Here is a 17,341-nt window from a genome sequence, read left to right as displayed (position 1 = left end):
CTATGAGTGTATTTTGAGCTTTTACTGGGTCATGTCCTCCATCTTCCTGGAAGGTCCTCCATTTTGCGATGCCTTCTCCTCCTTCTTTGCAGTCAGGACAATCTGGTCACCCTGAGCATGAATTTATATTTCTGTGAGGAAGGAGGCATGCCCGATCCCAAGGAAACATCTTTTGAATTGCAAATGGACATTACATTTCCTTGGCTTTCAAAATCTACCAGTGACCGCATGGCCAGAAAGAGGCGGTTCCAGCCTGCAAGAAATACCCATCCCATCCCTTCCATCTGAACTAAGACAAGAAGCAACAAAATGCAGGCCCTTGACTAACTTCTTCAATGTCTTTCTCCTGCTTGCCTGACGAAGAAGCCAGGGTGATATCGATAGCTTGCAACATGTATATTGTGCATGTTGGTTGTCCCAATAAAGGCATCATTGTTTGGATGTTATTTCTGTGAGCTTTTATTAGAGCATGCCCTCCATTCCTTTTATCCCTTGAAGGTCCTCCTTGAAGGGCTCACTCTGCTCTGGGCGCTGATGACGCTCCAGGGAAACCTCCCAGGAATGCCCTGACGTCACCCAGGGAAATTCCAGGCGGGGGAGTTCCCTTCACCTTTCCCGCGTTCTCTCTCTTTCCAGGCGGCCAATGGGCTGCGAGGAGGAGAGGAGGGGGCGCGGCCAAGGGCGGGCAGCGTCGGGGCCAGGCGGGTCCCAGGAGGGAAGGCAGAGAGAGGGAGACTAGCCTTGGATAGAGAGTCTTTGGACAGGCTGCCAAGCGCCCTTCGTTCTTCGCGCCCCTGCCTAAGGTGAGTTCCTTCAGGGTTTGAACGAGGCTGCATCCAGACTGGAGACATAACCCGGTTTGACACCGCTTTAACTGCCCTGGCCCAAGGCTATGGAATTCTGGGAGTTGGAGGAGTTGTGTTTTATCTTCCTCCCTTCCCCTCCAGGATAGAGAGGGCTGGATGGGGGGGGGTCAATGGGAGTTGTTGTTGTTGTTGTTGTGTGCCATCCATGTCGTTTCTGACTTATGGTGACCCTAAGGCGACCCAGTCATGGGGTGTTGTAGGCAAGTTTCTTCAGAGGGGGTTTGCTATGGCCATCCTCTGAGGCTGAGAGAGTGTGACTTGCCCAAGGTCACCCAGTGGGTTTCCATGGCTGAGCCAGAATTGGAACCCTGGTCTCCAAAGTCCTAGTCTAGTGCTCAAAATAAGTGTACTGTTGAAAATATACTGTATAATGAACAGATATAGATATAGAGAGAGTCCTAGTCTAGTGCTCAAAATAAATGTAAATAATAAATGTATTTATATATTGAAAATATATAATGTGTATATATATATATATATATATATATATATATAGGAAGTGTGTGTGTGTGTGTGTGTGTAGTCAATATATTGAAACTGGCTTATTTAGGGCTTCAGGTGATTCTGATTAGATCCAGGCAGGTCACTGTGTCCTATGTCTCTGACTACATTTGTTGCTAATAATAATAATAATAATGCAGTTGTTATTATGATTATGATTTCTTCCACTGACATCAAGTGTGTGGGGACGTCACCCTAAGTCATATTTTGTATGGGATGGGAGTTTTTGACCCCTGGTGATGGGTGTCCATCTGTTGTGCTTCCACCAGCAAAACCACTTCAGTTTGGTAAAGCCTGGCTCTAACATGTTTCCTCTTAACTAAGTACCCCGCACCCACCAAAGTGGAGAGATGGCACCGTTACTTTCATTATCATGACAATCTTATGCCCACCTCCTTGTGAGCTGTGTTAGTTATGCAGCACTGGAGAAAATATGTACAATTATAGCCCCTTAAAAAAGGATATTGCATTGCTAGAGAAAATGTAGGAGCCAGCGTGGTTTGAATGTCAGGCTAGGGGTGTACCCACACTATAGAAATAATGCAGTTTGACACCACTTCAACTGCTGTGGGTCCATCCTACAGAATCCTGGGATGTGTGGTTTAGTGAAGCACCAGCACTCTTTGGCAGAGAAGGCTAAAGACCTTGTAAAAACTACAAATCCTAGGATTCCATTGGATAGGGCTACAGCACTTAGAGTGCTGTCACGCTGTATTGTTTCTACGGTGTATATGCACCGTAGGACTCTGGGTGATGCTTGCATGGCCATAGAAACCCACTCAGTGACCTTGGGCAAGTCACATTTTCTCAGCCTCAGACGGCTGCATGTCAAATCCACTCGAAGCAACTCTTGTCAAGAAAATCCTGTGACAGAGTCACCATGTCAGAAATGGCTTGAAGGCAAAGAACAACAACTACTTATATTGTTATATAAAGTAACAGTGGGGAGAAGGCTAGCTACTTCATGACTAAATAAAGATGGATATATGCATCAGTGACGAGGAACTAGTTAAGCAGTCTTTTATAACATTACAAGAACTTTAAAAAGAAACAAAATGTATTTTGTTTTCAACACTGGTTTGTAACTTAGATATAAGTCCAAAAGCCCATTCCTGGCTCAGAGTTAGTGGCCTAATTAGTGTTTTAACTAGTTTAGACCCATTGAATCAATGGGGTTTACATGTTGTAAGCTTTTGAAACACTCCTGGCTTTTTCATCAGGCAAGTTGTTAAAAACCATGAAGGAGAAAAATTTTGAAGATGTTAGTCATAGGTCTGCATTTTACTGTTTTTGTTCTTAGTTCAGATGACATGGAAGGTTATCTCTTGCAAAATTCAGGCATATGAGTAGCATCTTCAGTTTTACCCCTCCTGTATGGTTTTTAACGCCTTCGCCTGATGAAGAAGCCAGTGGAGCTTTGAAAGCTTGCAACATGTATACTGTATTGTGCATTTTAGTTGGTCCCATAAAGGTATCACTGCTTCGTGGATTTTAGTGTAACTAGTGTTAAAGAAAATAAAAAGTTTGAGTAATTTGTTGCTGTAATTTTTCTAAGTTGTCTGCTTGTTTCCTGTGACCTGTTAGTTGCACAAGCTAGATGCTTCCACTGGTGCTACATGACCAACAGGGCCAGCCCAAGAGAGAGTTGAGACAGTGCTGCAAAGGCTGCCATCCACAGCTACAGTACCAAAGTCAGTTATGTTTTTTGGCACATTAAGCATAGAATCCCACATACACCTAAAACCAGCAACGTAAGGAAATACCTCACCCTGCATGATGACAGATGATGGTCTTAATTAAAAACAAAACAAAACCAGAATTCATGTTATTCAGAGACATAGCCATCTCAAAAGTGCTGCAAAATCCCTTTGCATACACAATATTGGTTTGTTAGCATCTCCTTGGGGTCTCTGCCTTAACCTCAGTTGTGTTCATGGGAACACTCCTTTATTTTCTAGCCTAAAAATGTTTTTTATGAGGAAGGTGACCATGGCCAAGTCACACGATCTCCATCTCAGAGGAAGGCAATGGCAAACTTCCTCTGAACAAATCTTGCCAAGAAAGCCCCATGATAGGGTCACCATAAGTCCAAAGGACTTGAAGGCATACAACAACAAGGAGGACAACAACAGCAACAAAACACTGTTACTAGGGATGCTGTTGTAGTGAGGACCAAATCTGCCCACACCCCTGGCACCAAAGAGGCTGGTATTAGCTAACGGGACGCCCACAGTGTGCTACAGTGTGTGTCTGTGCGCAAAGCATACATACACACTGCAGTCTCTGGGGATTGTGCATCGTACAACATCTTGAATCTAAAGATCTTCCTTGGAATGGGGTGTTTGGAAAGAGAACTTTGTGTCTCTTCTTTCCTCAGTAACGTTTGAGCTATCTCAAAAGATTTCCATCCTCTTTTTATAGACAGAAATACGGGGTGTAAGAATCCATAACTTAAACCTACATTTTCCAGTGCAGCAATTTCATAATGTTATAACTCTCTACACCTTCATTTTTACATTTAAAACTGTGAAATATATTGCCTTGCTGTTATTTCATATGCTAGAATGTATTTCACATGGTGGTTTGGTTGCTTCTTTCATATACAAACCTCCATAGGCCTCCATTATGTTGTTTATAGTTATCCTAAATATTTGTGCATTGTATGTACCATTAACTATGTAATCCTATACGTCTATTCAGAAGGAAATCCTTTGAGTACAGTGGGACTGATTTCAAGATAAATGTTTATGTGATTGCAGCTTTAAGGGTGTTTCTGGACTCACATATGAGTTGAGGCATGATCAACAGTTGCTCCACTATGCTAGAACAAGGCTGCACAAGCTTTTCAGACCAAAGGGTCATATCCGGTGTTATCTAGGAAGACAAGACAAGACTACACATACACAGTGTCACCCGCCCCCAACACAGAGACATATATCTCAGTGCACATGGATGGTGTTACTTAAGACCCCCTGGCTGCCCTCTGATACCTAGGGATTCTTTGGTGATAATGGAAATGAATGTTTCTCCCATTCTGGTACTCAGTGATCTCCAGCCAAAACAGCAGCAACAATTTGTTGTCCAAATGCTGTTAACTACTGGGAAACTAGGAGCAGTACTAAAAACATAAGTAGTGAGAAAACATATTCAGGGACAGTACTGTTGGCCATACAGCAAAATCCAGTAACATTCAAAACCCACAAAACAGCAATACCTTTATGGGGCCAACCAAAATGCACAAAACATGTGATGCTTTTGTCCACTGGTTTCTTCATCAGGCAAAGGGGTTAAAATCATATAGGGAAAAGAAAGAAAAAAATGACAATATTAGTGTCCCAGGCCTTCATTTTGTCAAGATGTTGTTCTCAGTAAAGAAGGTAATGGAGGGATAGCTGTGTAGGCAGAGACCATTCCTCCTTTTTGGGCATGCAGGCTCTGAGAAACAAACAGCTATAAAGTCCAGGAAATTGCTAATTGCTAATGGAGTTTAAATGTTTAATTTCCTTGACTTTATGATTCTTTGACTCCCAGAGCCTGTGTGGCCAAAAAGGAGGAATGGTCTCTGCCTACAAGTGCATTCCTCCATAGCATCTTAACTGAGAACAACTGTAGCAACATTCTGACAAAATGTAGGCCTGCGATTCCAAAACCGTATTTCTTTCTTTCTCCTGTTTGAATTTTTAACACTTTTGCCTGATGAAGAAGATAGTGGAGCTTCGAAAGCTTGCATCATGTAGTTTGTGCATTTTGTTGTTCCTATAAAGGTATCATTGTTTTGTGGATTTTGGATGTTACTGTATTTTAGTGAGAAAATAGTGAGCTTGAAGGTTAGCAAGCAGTAGTTACTCCATCATGAGCTTGGAAAAGTAGGGGAAACTGAGGTTCTACCAAGTTCAGAGGCTTCTGGGAGTTTAGGGCCTTAGATTGTACTCGGTCTCAATCTCTAGTAACTTAAAATGCAATTTTATATCAAACCATCTCTTAAATTGCTGTATTATATTAATATTTGTTGTTGTTGTTGGGTGCCTTCAAGTCATTTCCGACGTACGGTGAACCTATCATGGGGTTTCTTGGCAAGATTTGCCATTGCCTTCCCCTGGGGCTGAGAGTATGTGATTTGCCCAAGGTCATCCAGAGGGTTTCATGGCTGAGCGGGGAATCGCACCCTGGTCTCCAGAGTCATAGTCCAACACTCAAACCACTATGCCATGCTGGCTAACATACACCCCAATAAACTCAATGGGATTTACAGTACTTTTCAGCAGATAGGCATAGTTTTGTTCTGTTGACAGCGGGAGGAGATTCATGTCGTCCTCCAGATGTTGTTGAATTACATGTTCTAGCTATCATAACTAGCATAGTCAATGATGAAGAATGCTGGGAACTGCACTCCAAGAGCATATGAAGGGCCACATGATTTCCATTGCTGTGTTAACAAGTTTGAAAAACAACCTCAGTGTAACTTTTTTTTCTCGATGAAAAGATACCCATTAAAAGGGAATCCAGTTGAGTGGTTTTTCAACTTGACAGCTTTTTTGACAATTCTTTTTATATATTTGTCACATTGTACATACATTTGTTTTACTTTACACTGTCTTATTTATTGGTAATATTTGCATTTTAGTGTCTTGTATATGCCTGCAGAAGCATGCACAGATATACATCATGGAAAATGTAAAGCATAAAAATGAATTTGAGATACCCTGGGAATTTCTGATTAGTAATGAAAGGAACTTTGTTAGCTCCCATCTAATGACCTTAATTTCATAATGCAATTAGCACTCATGAGTGTTGTCATCATGAGATTTCTAATCACCTTATAGAATATGCCTTATAGGAATGATGTCGTGAGTAGTTAGATAATGTGGTTATAGTACTTTGAATGTAAAACATGATGCTTAGTAATCTTACTTGCATAGTTAGCTGATATGAGTCAACCGCTTGTTAACATGGAAATGTACAAGATATGTCTTATGACTTGCATTCCAAAAGTAATCAGTGACAGTATTTTGGTACTAGCTCCTAGAAACAAGAACAATCAATAGGGTACTTTTATATTCAATTGTTTTTTTAGTATAAGTATTTTTAGTTTTCTGTTTCTGGATAGATTTGATTGATTGGTAACAACACAAATATAACTACTTCATAGAGCAGAATAAATTACTTCACATTCTCCTTTCTTCAAATTAACAACCATCTCTTCATTGTTTTTATCATTTCAGTGTGTTCAGTAAACTCAGACAGACACAAATTGTCAGATTATCCCTGCTAATAGCATCTCTTGGGCTGCTCAGGGTTACACACACTGCCTCTGCTCAGACTGTGGGTTGTCAGTACTCCTGTTGACACACCAAAGCTGAAACAAACTAGAAGCGACCTAGGAGATCTATGAGTGTGTGTGTGTGTGTGCCTTCAAGTCACCTGTCAACTTAGGGCAAGCCCGTGAATTTCTTAGATAAGGAATACTCAGAGATGGTTGGGCCAGTTCCTTCCTCTAAAATATATCCTACAACATCTGATATTCATTGGCAGTCTCTCTTCCAACTACTAACCCGGGCTGACCCTGCTTAGCTTGCAAAATCAGATAGGATCTGGTGCCTTTGGGTAAGCTTGATCTGTGAATAGGACCTCCCTATATTTTTAAGTGCTCATAGTAGGAAGAGTTTGAGACTGGGGCCCTGGTGCTGGAAAGGGGCTTGAAAAGACAGAAGATTTCAGCTCTAAAAACCACAGCTGTGGCAAAGTTAACACATATCCCTGCACAAAGTAGAGGAAATTTCTCAAGCCCCCCCCCCCCCCAGGATGTACAGTGGTTGTCTCCATGAGCTTTGGGAGATCTAGAAAATGACTAATGGTTGGCCCTAAAGGAACACTTAAGAACAAGTCAAACAGGACTTCTAGTATCTGAACTTTGTCTTCATATAATCCAAGGCAGCAGCAGTTATTAGCTAGTGATTCCTGTCTGACTAGTCCTGGTGTCATAAAAAAAAAAATTCAATATATACAGTGCCATCCAAAGCCTGAATGCATGGTAGTCCAGATAGCCTACTAACCAGCCTTTCTTCCTTCCCCCAAGTCTTCTGTCCATATCTGTGGATGGAGTTGAGGAGAAGAGAGCAAAATCATGTTTCATTTCCTGCCATATGTTGCAGAAAGTAAGGAAACTATGAGTTTCTTGTGCCTCTTCAGTTTTCAGCTGGGTGTGAAGAGAATCCAAGGGAAGGGTTTTCACCTTGAGAATTTGTGAAGCCATGGTTAAAGTTGCAGTTCTGTATACACTTCTGGGGGTAAGTGCCATTGATTTCAGTGGTATTTGCTTCTGTGCAGACATGTATAGCATTGCACTGTAAATTAAATATGCATTCTATATTTGCTTCCAAATTCATATTGATTGCACTCTGAAGTCATAATAAATTTACATAATAAATAAATATATTTATAGATTTAAATGGTTTATCAAGGTGGGTCAAGGAACCCAGCCTTCCGTACTTCTTCCCTTCTTCTAGAACAGCTGTAAGCTTATAAACCTGCTTCCATTTTAGATTAAGCATAGTTTAGCATGTCAGTCAAATTGTGTTTAATCTTAACTGTGGTTTCTTGAATCAAGTCAACTTCATTAACTATGCTTTCATATTGGCTTGTTTCAAACAAGACAGAGTTAACAGGATGGTATCTCTCCTCTGGACACCTGCCGGGGGCAGTAATGGGCTGGATGAGGAAAAACAAACTCAGACTGAATCCAGAGAAAACAGAGGTACTCATGATAGGTTCCCCTGACCCGGGCAGGGAAATTTGTCATCCTGTCCTAGATGGGGTTAAACTTCCCCTAAAGGACAAAGTGCGTAGTTTGGGTGTTCTCCTGGATTCATCTCTACAATTATCATCTCAAGTAGATGCGATGGCCAGGAGTGCTTGGTACCAGCTTCGGCTGATAGGCCAACTACGTCCCTGTCTGGACTGAGGGGACCTAGAAAATGTAGTACATACACTGGTAACCTCCCGTTTGGATTTCTGCAATGTGCTCTACATGGGGCTACCTTTGTATCAGGTTCGGAAACTTCAATTGATCCAAAATGCTGCAGCCAGACTGAATCCAGGGACAGCGAGATCTGCCCACATAACACCTGTTTTAGAATCTCTTCACTGGCTGACAATTTGTTTCCGGTCCCTGTACAAAGTGTTGGTTATTACCTTTAAAGCCCTAAATGGCTTGGGCCCAGGTTACCTGAGGGAATGCCTCTCTCTGCATAATCCTCCCCGCACACTCAGGACAACAGGTAAATTATTACTTGGTCATCCTAAGGTGAGATTGGCGACTACCCAGCAAAGGGCTTTTACAGCTGCAGCGCCTTCTCTCTGGAATGCTTTACCAGATGAGATCCGCCTTAGTGGAACGGTGGAAGCCTTTAAAAAGGCACTAAAAACCTACCTCTTCCTACAAGTGTACCCTCCTAACTCCTTGTAATAAGTTTCCCCCCGATTGTCTATGGTGTATTTATATTGGAATCTTAACAATTGCCGAACTGTATGCTATGTTGTAAATATTTGATTTTAGACTGTAAGCCATTTTAATATTTCCCAAATTTTTAAATATGTCATTGCTTGTAATGTATTTATCTTACATGTTGTACACCACTTTGATCCTGGGAAAAACAGTTAATAAATAAACAATTTATTTTTTTTATAATTTATAACAGAGACTGAGTGAGAACAGTGGGGGATAGAGCTGATGGAAAACCCAAAAGTTTGTGTAACTATTCTAGAAGCTTCTGAACCATACACTCTGCAAATGTGGATAACCCAGTTGTGTGAATCACAGAGAGCACAAAGAACCACAGTTTGCCAAATTCACATGTTATAACAAGTAATGCTGTTTTCAAAAATGGAAGTGAAAACTTCCTAACTGATCCCCATGTCTGTGTCAGAAAAGGAGAAGTCTGTGGGAAGTATGCAAGCCTGAGTAGAGGCTAGGTTCATTCCTGTCATGACTATTCATGATTTATTACGATGACTGAATTACAACCATTTTGTTGAGAATCAGGATTGCAAATGTACATAGATACTTATAGTGTTATGCTGTAAGAATATTGCTGCTCCCATGATTCACTGAGGTATGTGATATAGCATCTGACAACAGAGAATAGTGGTGCTGTTGATGCTCAAATGACCGTGCTTTTTCATGTTGTGTTTGAAAGTGAAATCAAAAAGGATGTGAGGGTTGGTGACTGTTCTTGGGAAATTGGAGAACTAGGCAGATACCAAGGCCAGTTTCTCACAAACAGAGGAGAAGTGATAGTCCTTGTCTTGATTGCAAAATTTCAGACTGCAGGTGATAGGAATGAGTGCTTTGTTGTTGTTTTTAGCTACCCTCATGGCTCCCCTGTGGATAAGACATCTCCAGTTCTCCCTGTCCTCAGTTCCTGCAGATTCATGCTCATGGCCTCCCTGATGGAGTCTATCCACCTAGTGTGTGGTCTTCCTCTCTTTCTCTTTCCTTCTATCATTCCTAGCCTTATGGTCTTTTCTAATGAGTCGTGTCTTCTCTTGACATGGCCAAAATATGACAGTTTCAGTTTAGTCATCTTGGCTTCCAGGGAGCTCTCAGGCTTAATCTGTTCTATGACCCATTTGTTTGTCCTTCTGGCATGATATCCTCAGCACTCATCTCTAGTATCACATCCCAAATGAATTTATTTTCTCTTTTTCCATACATGGCATCCATACATGGCAATGGGGAGCAGAATTGCTTGTATGATTCTGACTTTTGTGCTTAGTTGTATGTCTTTGCTCTTGAGAACCTTTTCTAGGTATTTCGTAGCTACTCTTCCCATTCTTAGTCTTCTGACTTCTTGGCTGCAGTTCCCATTCTGATCAATGTTTGATCCAAGGTACAGGAACTCTTATTATTTCTATTTCCTCATATTGTCTAGGTTGAATTTATGGATGAATGAGTGCTCCTCCACACAAAAATATTCCTACATCCAGAAAAACTAACACCACAAGGAAATGTGTAGGCTAGAATTTTTCTCCATGGTATCTAGTGTTTCTCTTTCTGTCTCTGCCAAAACATTCAGTCACATGAAAATACACTTAGTCACTTAAATCAATGCATGACCTAGGGAGGAGAGGAACTTACTTACAATCTAAAATGATACACTCTAGACATTAGTCTCAAATCTTCTGCTGTTGCTGGAACAAGTTTTTATGTTCATAGCATAGGTTCACAGCAAAAGCATCTTTAATTCTTCACAAGACAGTTCTACCATATATGTATGAAATACAGCACTTTCTATGAGGGATTCAAATATCATATGACTCAGCTGTAATGGGAAACCACTGTTTCTTCCTGCATAAATGAGCTGCAGGGAACTTGCAGTTCTGGGGCTGCCCTCTCTTCCTTCCATATACCACATTAGGAGATAGAAAAGTGAAGTAGTAAACTAGCCATAGTTTGCCATGATTACCTGACATAAGAAAGAGTGGTGTATTTAAACTAGATAGGACAACAAACCAGTATATAAAATCACCACATAATAGGGAATCCAGTCGTGGACTCACCTAAGCCTGAAGTAACCTGAGAGAGCCAAACAGGAAGAGAAATGGGCAAGCAGCAAAGTGTGAAATGGTCCCCTTATTCCCAGCATCCTCCCAACCATTATTGATAATAAGGCCTCGAGCTTTGGTCCAGTAATCGTAGCCACTTCCATATCCTGATATTCTACCTCCCTCATTTAAGAACTTTTTAAGAAGAAAAAAGGAGCAGATCTGTCACTTTCCAATCCTGCTAGGCCCTGTGGCTGGTCACACTGTAGATCTCCACTTTTGTCAGCAGAGTTATAAAGGTTACGAGGAATTATTTTGGATGTTTTGAATTATGTTGATTCAAAGTGTGTAACATGGTAAATAGGATTTAAATACTGTATGTGATACACTTAAAGCCAGCTAGCCTTGCCTAAACTTAATTTACTAAATTAAGAAGTATTTTGTGGTGCAATCTTATTACAACATTTTTCTCATCAGTTTGTAAATCTGTGTTGCAACTATTACATACAAGATGCCACAGATGGGCAAGTTACTTTTTTGGACTATAACTCCCAGAATCCCGAGTTATATTGGTTCAGGGACCTTGAGCGTTGTAGTAAAAAACCCAACTTATTCAGTCTCTGAAAGGTGCTTATAGTTATGGTTTATATTTTCATGTAGAAAAGTTGTTTTATTCAGATACTGAGATTCAGATACTGTTGATTTATCTCCAAAGTCCATATTGTGACAGTATCTTTATTAAAGCAGTCAAAAAGGGACAAAATTCCACATGTAGGCTTTCAAAGAGCAGATGCACCTGCAAATTTACAAAAGCAGACCAGGATGGGGAATGACAATACCAGAATCATGCAGTCTAAATGTTATTTGGTATTGTAAGGAGGAAGCATCTGTAGGCTATCAAAGCAAGCCTCATCTCCAATGGCCGTGAGCAGATTGGTACAAAGACATTAAAAGACAGTCATTACAAATTATCGCCATTTAAAAATATAAAAATCTCCTACTGAAAACAGTAATATGTCTCTAATCAGTGTGAGGCTTAAAGGACCCGTTATTGGTGTGTGTGTGTTGTGTGCCTTCAAATTGTTTCCAGCTTATGGCAACCCAAAGGCAAACCTGTTGCAGGGTTTTCTTGGCAAGTTTCTTCAGTGGGGATTTGTCATTGCCATCCTCTGAGGATGAGAGACTGTGACCTGCCCAAGGTCACCCAGTGGGTTTTCACGGCTGTGCTGGGGTTCGAATCCTGCTCTCCAGAGTCATAGTCTAACATTCAAACCACTACGTAACGCTGGCTATCATATCACCCCTTCATAGTTTAATACTGGGGCAATTCAGATGAGCAGTGTTGCCTTTCCTTATAGCCTCTTGTGACACAGAATTTTTTGAATGCCTTGCCACACAAACTAGGTGTTTTTTTTACCGCAAATTCTTATCTTTAAAATGCTGCTCTTTAACATACTGCTCAGAGTGTAAAGCTCTAGGACTGGGTATTTCTTCTGATTCAAAGAGATCCAGTCAATTTATAGGTAAAATACCAGTCAGATATTATGTTAGTCAAATCTTTTTAATACAATCACTTTATTAGAACCATCAAAGAGGCACTTTAATGATCAGCTTAATGATCAGCAGATCTGATAGTTGTATTAATTAATGAAATGATGAAATAGTGAATTTAGAAAATTGCTAAATTTGCTAATTAAATGCAATCTTAAGTAAGGATTCTATAAATATGAACAATTCAATATACATTTAATCTCTTTGTAATGCCTGAGTACCAGACTCAGCCTCTAATTATCATACATTCTGACATGATTTTTTAAAAGAAATAAAGCAAAGTAATTGTTGTTCTGGTGTGCTTTCAAGTCATTTCCAACTTATGGTGACATAGCAACTATTAACTACATATGTATTCTAAAGACAGTAGGACAACTCTTCAAGCATAGTCAGCATTGTTGCATGCTTTTGATTGTCAGGTCATTAGTCAATTGACAATACTTGGCTCTTGGCTGGTAAAAAAAACCATGCCTTGCTCTAACAAAATGTTCTCTGAATTTCTGTGCTGGGCTTCATGCAGAGTTATGGGTATTTGTACTTGCCATTATGACCATGTAATATCGGATGCTTACCACATGGAAGCATTGGTTTTCCAGCCTCTACTCTGGTGGCAAGAAAACAGTATAGAGTAGTGTAGCATAGAGAGTGTTCGAAAGAAAGAATCTGCTTCAGATCCCCACTTGGCTACTAAGCTCCCCAAAGATACATGTCTGGTCACTATTCTCATAACCCAACCTCTTTTGAAGATCATTGTGAAGATAAAATGGGCAAACAGCCGTATACTATCCTGAGACACATGGAGGTTAAAAACCTATTGGATAAATAAATGAGATAATGGCTGTGATCCTGCACTGGGAGACATATATGTATGTAGCTATATCTCCCGAGTCAAATTCTTATCTCCACAATGAATAAAAACATACGTAGTGATGGCATAAGTCTGATTTACACTGATTCACCAATAGGATGCCTGCCTACATATTCCTCAAACCTTGAAGGACTGATAAATAGTAATGTCCTATAGTCATTACACAATTGAATTAAACTTATCTGAAGTATGAACTTTTAAACATCTCTCTCTGTCTTTAATTAATAAAGGGCACAAATATGTGACATCTAATTTTGGTAAGAAGAGAGGTGGGGATGTTTCGGGCTATTTAGTAATATAAAAACAGCACAAAAACAAACCGAAAAAGGTTCTGGAAAATCTTCTAAGTGTAACTAATACCATTAAGATTTTTTTCAAATCTGAACCCTTAAACCACACTTGTGCTGGAAATGGTGCTTTGAATTCAGGCCTCATTTGAATCAGTGGATGGAAAACTTTTAAGTTTAGATACTAATCAGCACTTCAGTTTGCTCTTTTATTTGAATAAAGATCTGCATTTGAAGGTTAACTCATGATACAAATATTTCCTCTCTGTTCTTGCAATTGCATATAGATAAGTGTTTTGAATTATAGCATGGGCTTTACAGAGTCATGTAAGTAAAGTGTTAAGAACACTACTATGCTCATACATGCTGACATAAAAGTTCCAATATAGATACTTGGAATATGAAACCTGCTTCTTGTGCAACCTATTTAGATCAGGTAAAAGAAGTTTGCTATTTTAACTGATTTGTCTTTTCTCTTCCCAGAAGCAAAAATGAGAGACCGTCTCTTTGAGCTTCATGAGCTCGCTAGGCTTTACAGTCAACATTCTCCGACAGCTGAGGTCAATGTACAATTATCTCATGAAAATCTTCTGTTTGAGACAGATTATGCCTTAGCAAGTATTTACAAAGACATTCAGGGAATCCGAACAAGCAACCACCACCTGAAGGAAGACATCAGACGGCTGGGTAAACAAAACACTCGCTTCCTTACATCCATGCGCCGCTTCAGTAGCATAAAACGTGATACCAACACAATTGCTAAAGACATCAAAACCCGTGGTGAAGATATCCACCGAAAACTTCAGACTTTGAGGGATTTCAGTGAAGATGCAGAAACAAAATATGGCCCAAATTCAGTCATAGCCCGTGTGTCAAAGGACCACTACGTTGATCTTATGCATGCTTTTCAGGAAGCCATGTTTGACTACAATAAGACTGAGATGAACCAGCGAGAAAACTGCAAGGTCAGGATCCAGCGACAGCTCGAGATCATGGGCAAGGATGTCTCTGGGAATCAGATAGAGGACATTATTGAGCAGGGCAGGTGGGATGTTTTTTCTGAGAACCTTCTGTCTGATGCAAAGGGAGCTCGTTCAGCCTTGAATGAGATAGAGACACGGCACAAAGAGCTGATGAAGCTGGAATCTCGGATAAGAGAAGTCCATGAACTTTTCATGCAGGTAGCTTTGCTTGTAGAAGAGCAGGCTGACACCTTTGATATCATTGAACTTAACGTGCAAAATGTTGAAGACTATGTTGGTGAAGCTAAAGGGGAAGTGAGGAGAGCTCTTGAATACAGGAGGAAACATCCTTGCCGAACAATCCTGTGCTGCTGCTTATCATGCTGTAGGGGATGATTTTCCTCCTTGAGCCACAAGATCAGTGTTGTGGGACACTTCCACACTCACAGTGTGCATTCATTTCTTTTTCTTTTGTTGGTTTAATTAAACCTGCCAATTTATACTGAAAGAAAAAGCAGATAGGAAGCAATGGTGTGCTTCAGGATAACAGAAGGTAAAATTTGCCTCCCTGACTCACGCTACGACCATGTTTACTGGAATAATGGAACATATACAGAATCTTAGAAATATTGATCAGATAAATAATAATGTTCCCAAATGGGCATTATCAATGCAGGAAAAAATAATAATCTCATGAATTTAAAGAAATACATTGAACTCTGACATGAAAAAAAGTAAATTACAGATCCATAAATGGATGCAGTATGGATACCGTGTGCACACATGACTCAATATCTTTGAAATAATGGTGTTGTAACTATAAAAGATATTTATTTTTTATAAATGTACTGATGTTTCTATACGTTATATTAGATAAAGATAAAGAAGTATCTGTTATTATATGAAAAAGCAGTTGAATTACTACCTGTCCTGTAGCTCTGACCATCATAATAAATGTAAATGCTAATAACTATAAAATGCCATAGTTAAATAGCAGGAGCCTAGAAGTCTTAACAACACAAGAGTAAGGAGAAATGAGCTGAAGAGTAAACACTGAAAGACTGAAAAGTTAGCCATTGGAAAGTGGGAAAGTGAGCCCAAGCAGGAAAAATTGGTGGTCAACAGTAAGATTTGTGTGGAAACCTGCGAAACAAATATACCTCTAATATATAAGCAAAGCTACCACTTGGAGCTCTAAAGAAACTCAGTAGGAGACGAATGTTGTTTTAAGGACAGAAACAAACTTTGAAAGATGATGGAAAGATTGTTTCAACCATGCTATTTTATTATTATTTTAATGGTGGTCAGTGCAGGAACATTTGAAAGCAAGATCTGCAGTCAAACTGTATACATATTGATTCAATGAAGGATAGACTTCCATTGCTCCTTCGAAAATTTGTGTTAAACAGGTGCTTTAGATATGTGATGTTTATTTCTGAAAAAATGTAAATAATCAGCTTGCACTGTTTTATAACCTTACTGCTGATTTGATATTCAAACATGGCAAGTTTTTAACTTTTAATTGTATATTGATATATTTTTTTAATATTGAATAAATATCCAGCACTTCACTCTTACCTTCATGATCAGCTGAGCACAATTATTCTCTGATACCAAACACTGAAACCATTTTCAGAGCAATTTGTTGTTGATGTAATACTTTGTAAAACAAACGAGTAAACTGCCAAGTGTTACTAAAAATCCAATCAATACAAAGAAAGTACAAAACTGTCTTAATAAAAACGTATGTATAGACACAAGTGGGCTAAATCCAATAGCACCTTGTAGTCATAACAGAATGTTCCTCCTCTGTAGACCTCCACACCATCTGGACCCTGACCCATACTTCCCAGTCCATCGGATTGTTTTAGGGCACGTTGTGGTGGAGGGCTGCATAGGGAGGGAGCGATTTCATCATTCTGCCAGTGGATCCTCTAGAATGCAATAATTTTGTCTGCATATGTGACCTGCATTGTACTAGGTACAAAGTGTGTGCAGTATATTTTATAAGAGCAGTAAAACACTATATACAATATATAATTACTTAACTCTAATCCTATACACAACACTTAACACGTTTAAGTCAAGACAATGACTGAGATCCTGCATGAGAGAAGTCGCTATAACAAAGCTATGGTCTGTTTACTGACCTGGTCCTCTAAAACCCACCTTAAAAGCTAGGCAGTCATACCAGCCATTTGAGTTCTGCAGTGCTGACAAGTGGGGCACTAAAGGATGATACAGTATATCCAGCCGCCTCCAGTTATTAAGCCACAATGTGACAAGCGGCAGGGACTCCTGATATAAATCCATTTGAACCAAAGATAGTGATTTGCAATAAATATAAAACCACACATACAAAGAAGGTATGATTGCTACCAATTTTTTAAAAAAAGTTAAAGTGAAAAAAAAAAGGTTTATCCCCGAAGCACTGAAGAGATTTCTGCCCAAAGTTTTTTTTTTTAAAGATCTGAGACAGTTGTGAGGTTCCGGCCAAGGCTCTGTAGTTTTTGAGTTGCAATTGCAAAAGAGCTCCATATTTCACACATGTCTGAATTAATCAGTACTTTTTCTTTAAAGAGGAGTACAGTTTTCATCATTTTTGCCTACATGGTGTTCTCTTTCCAAAGTCGGTTGGATTACAGTCCTAAACACATTTTCCTTATGTTTCCACAGAAAAAAAGTATAATTTATCATTACAGTTGGCCCTCCATTTTTGTGGGGGATTCATTCCAGCCCCCCCCCCATGAAAAAGTAGGCTCA

The 17,341-nt window shown here is 39.7% G+C and overlaps 1 protein-coding gene across 2 annotated transcripts; it reads left to right on the top strand.

Annotated features, from left to right (window-relative positions):
* The first annotated feature begins 666 nt into the window (after window positions 1-666).
* Window positions 667-16,354, top strand: STX11 (syntaxin 11). Of its 2 annotated transcripts, XM_042480660.1 has the most exons (3): window positions 730-803; window positions 7,444-7,654; window positions 14,100-16,354. In XM_042480660.1, exon 3 carries the CDS (start codon window positions 14,108-14,110, stop codon window positions 14,972-14,974), a length of 867 nt encoding a protein of 288 aa, XP_042336594.1. In that variant the 5' UTR covers window positions 730-803; window positions 7,444-7,654; window positions 14,100-14,107; the 3' UTR covers window positions 14,975-16,354. The 2 variants fall into 2 exon arrangements, with proteins under 2 accessions (XP_042336603.1, XP_042336594.1); XM_042480669.1 differs by lacking the exon at window positions 7,444-7,654 and having other exon boundaries at window positions 667-803.
* Window positions 16,355-17,341: the final 987 nt, after the last annotated feature.

This window comes from Sceloporus undulatus, chromosome 1 (assembly GCF_019175285.1).
Source record: "Sceloporus undulatus isolate JIND9_A2432 ecotype Alabama chromosome 1, SceUnd_v1.1, whole genome shotgun sequence".
NCBI classification, from domain to species: domain Eukaryota; kingdom Metazoa; phylum Chordata; class Lepidosauria; order Squamata; family Phrynosomatidae; genus Sceloporus; species Sceloporus undulatus.
This window is presented reverse-complemented; position numbering and strand designations above follow the sequence as displayed.